The sequence below is a fragment of the Belonocnema kinseyi genome, chromosome 6 (assembly GCF_010883055.1).
Source record: "Belonocnema kinseyi isolate 2016_QV_RU_SX_M_011 chromosome 6, B_treatae_v1, whole genome shotgun sequence".
NCBI lineage: Eukaryota > Metazoa > Arthropoda > Insecta > Hymenoptera > Cynipidae > Belonocnema > Belonocnema kinseyi.
This window is the reverse complement of record NC_046662.1, coordinates 23274418-23277431: the sequence shown is the minus strand read 5'-3', so window position 1 is coordinate 23277431 and position 3014 is coordinate 23274418. Positions and strand designations below refer to the sequence as shown.

The window sequence follows — 3014 nt, the reverse complement described above, 5'->3', positions numbered from 1 at the left end:
TACAATATTAAGTATTTAGTACTATTTTTACAGAAAAGTTTTAAGCTACAAGTATTTAACTTAGTGACTTCCCAATTTAAAGTTATAAAGTTTAAAACTTGCTATTATAAGATTTTAATATTAAATTTTTTATAGCTTCTTATTTCTGATTATTCTATTTAAAAAATATCATTTAACTGCAATAATTTTCGATTTAAAAATAAGCTGTATTTAAACAAAATAAATTTTAAAGGCCTAAGAAAAATTATTTTGAACTGTTTGGTGATAGCTATTATATATATAATTTAAAAAACTTACTTTTGAGTAACACAGGATGCTGTATCTCGTCGCCAAGCGTCTTCGTAACGAGGAGAAAGTAATTGTTTCCCTACATCTCGAACTAAATTACTTTCTGTGGCACTTGGACAAAGGGCCATTACTCTCACCCCAGTCAAATCTACGTGGTAATCATCCTAAAATTAAAAAAAAAGAAAGTTTATTCCATTTGCCGATATAATTCTTCCACGTGAAAATGAAACTGTTTAAATCATTTTTATCAATTATTTTTCAATTTTCATTTTGCTTCAGTGAAAATCGAAATGAACATGTGAACTATTTCACATGAAATCGGACATTGAGGCACTGATAGTGTCACCTAATTGTTTGGAGCCCAAATATATTGTTTCACTTAGTAAAAAATAAGACACGGATCTTTTGTTTTTTACGAACAAATTTTTTCAATGGTCTTAGGGCTACTTAAATATTTAGGTAATTTGTGAAAAAGTTAACAAACATTTTCTTTGAGAAGTTTTATCTGGGGAACTAATTGTTAAAGGAACCATAACATTTTTTCAAATTACTAAAATGTCATACATTTTTCAACAAAACTACAAATCAAACTTCTCCAAAAGGCGAACTTTAATCTTTTAATGAATTTTTGTCAGATTGATAGAAATATCAGAGAGATATCCTGTGACTTTCGCTCTTTCTAAAATGTCCCTTCATATAGACAAACTTAGTTTTTATAATGTAAAATAAATTATTCCTAATGTCAATTTATTTTTAAACATTCTCAGTTTGGTGTCTTAATAAAGAAGCTCAAATCATGTGAGATGACATAATTTTGCCGAAAGATAACTGTATATTCTGTAATTAGTCACTGTTAGAAATATTTTGAAATATACAAAGTTATATCTTCAAAAAACTACCGTTTACGAAGTTTCCGATACATTCACGTAATGGTACATTCAATTTACAAAATTTTAACTGAATTTTCTGAAACTTTCAATTAATTTACCAGGTTGTGGTGACATTTACGCTGTCTTTGGGATACCAAGTGACCACTTAGATGAAATTTCTTTATCTTCGAAGCTTCCCGTAAGAATGAAAGGAGTTCTTTAAAGAATCAGAAACAGCAAAACACGAACACTCGGAAAAAACAGCTTCTCGTGTAAAGCTGTAAATCGTCGAAGAATCCTTAGAGCATTCTTCGGAATCTCTAAGCGAGAACCCATCCGAGAGTAATCCTAGCTTAGCGGAAGGTAAGGACTTAAGAGGACATATTTGCGATGATTATACCGGGGGGAGGGGGATCTGCTAGAAAGAGTTTTAAATGCCAAATTGTTAAATCAATCGGATACAACAACTAGTCAAATGAGGACTCCAATGAGGCCCCATTCTGATAGCAGCACACCAAATGAGATTAGCGAACAAAAGAAGATACGGCTTAGATGTCCAACAGTGTCTTATATCCAGGCCCTTCTAAGTCACCTAAAAGTGGCCACAGTCATTGACTAAACTCGATGACGACCGGGTCAAAGCAAATGAAGCAGCATCAGAGAAGAAATATTACCATCCCAAGAATGGTAGATTCCCAATTCCGAAATTATAGTTTTATTGTCATCTGTTCAGACGAATTGTCCCGAACTTGACTCACTGCAGCTGCTGGCAGATTACAACCTTGGGCGGGAGCTAAGATCGAACTAATTAATAGCTAGGATCTCCCAAGGTCAGTAAAGCTGCTGTTTTGGATCCCTGGTGTATCTGTAGAGCCAACAGCATCATTTAAAAGGATGGCAATCCAAAATCTGCGAAACAAAACGGGAGTCCGTAAGGTTACCGATGTCTAGGTGGGTACTTTAACTAGTCACCTTGTAAGAACTGCAGAGCCAGGAGTGGTCGAGAGTCTCAAGAATATCGACTGTATTCCTCACTATGGGTTGAAAATGATTAACATAAAGATTCTCTTACAAAAACTAAAGTTACACCTAAAGACAGATCTCCGGATATTTTTTTGAATTTGGTGGAGGAGACAACTAAAAGTTAAAATGGACACTGAATGTCCCTTTTCCAGTTCTTTAACAGCAAAACAAAAGGCTTTTGCCCTAATACAAGAACCTTTGAATTACAAGGTGAAAACTAGAAGCTCAAGTAAGAAGAGCGGATCAGACATGTATGATAGCTCCGTAGAAACACCTGGGAAAACACTTTATATCAAAGGCGACATTAAAGTTATTTGATGAACAAGGTTATTTGATAGATACTTGGTGGCAATTTTGATCGAAAAACACCTAAGAGGCAGGCACCGAACTATGGTGATTTGCTCAGCGTACCTACCATTGGATTCCGAGGATCCACCACCATGTGAGGAATCAGGTGGACTACTGCTGCTTTAAAGGATGACCATTCTTTATCGGATGTAATGCTGACACACATCATTCGACTTAGAGTAGTAAGGACACCAACCACAGGGGAGATTTTTCATATTAGATTGTCTCTTAGCCACTGATTCAAATTGATTTAAAAGGGGTTATACGATTACTTTTGTGACGTCCAGATATCGCGAGGTAATCGATTTGACCTATTTGATAAGCATTAGCGAAATGTTTAAGGAATGGCATGTATTTTCAGATACCTCCCTATCGGATCATAAACAGATATACCAGGTGTATACATATGAAACCGGTATTTTTTCAAGAAAAAAACACATTTATTTCAAGAGAATGATAACAAATATTTTATTCAAAGTATGCGCC

The 3014-nt window shown here is 34.6% G+C and overlaps 1 protein-coding gene across 1 annotated transcript in view; it reads right to left on the bottom strand.

The window, feature by feature from the left end:
- Positions 1–293: 293 nt before the first annotated feature.
- The window catches only part of LOC117175298 (15-hydroxyprostaglandin dehydrogenase [NAD(+)]-like), a 22415-nt gene continuing 19694 nt past the window's right edge, over positions 294–3014 (bottom strand). The window contains exon 6 of the mRNA XM_033365006.1: positions 294–452. Coding sequence (XP_033220897.1) covers positions 294–452 — 159 coding nt within the window. The remainder of the gene's footprint in view (positions 453–3014) is intronic.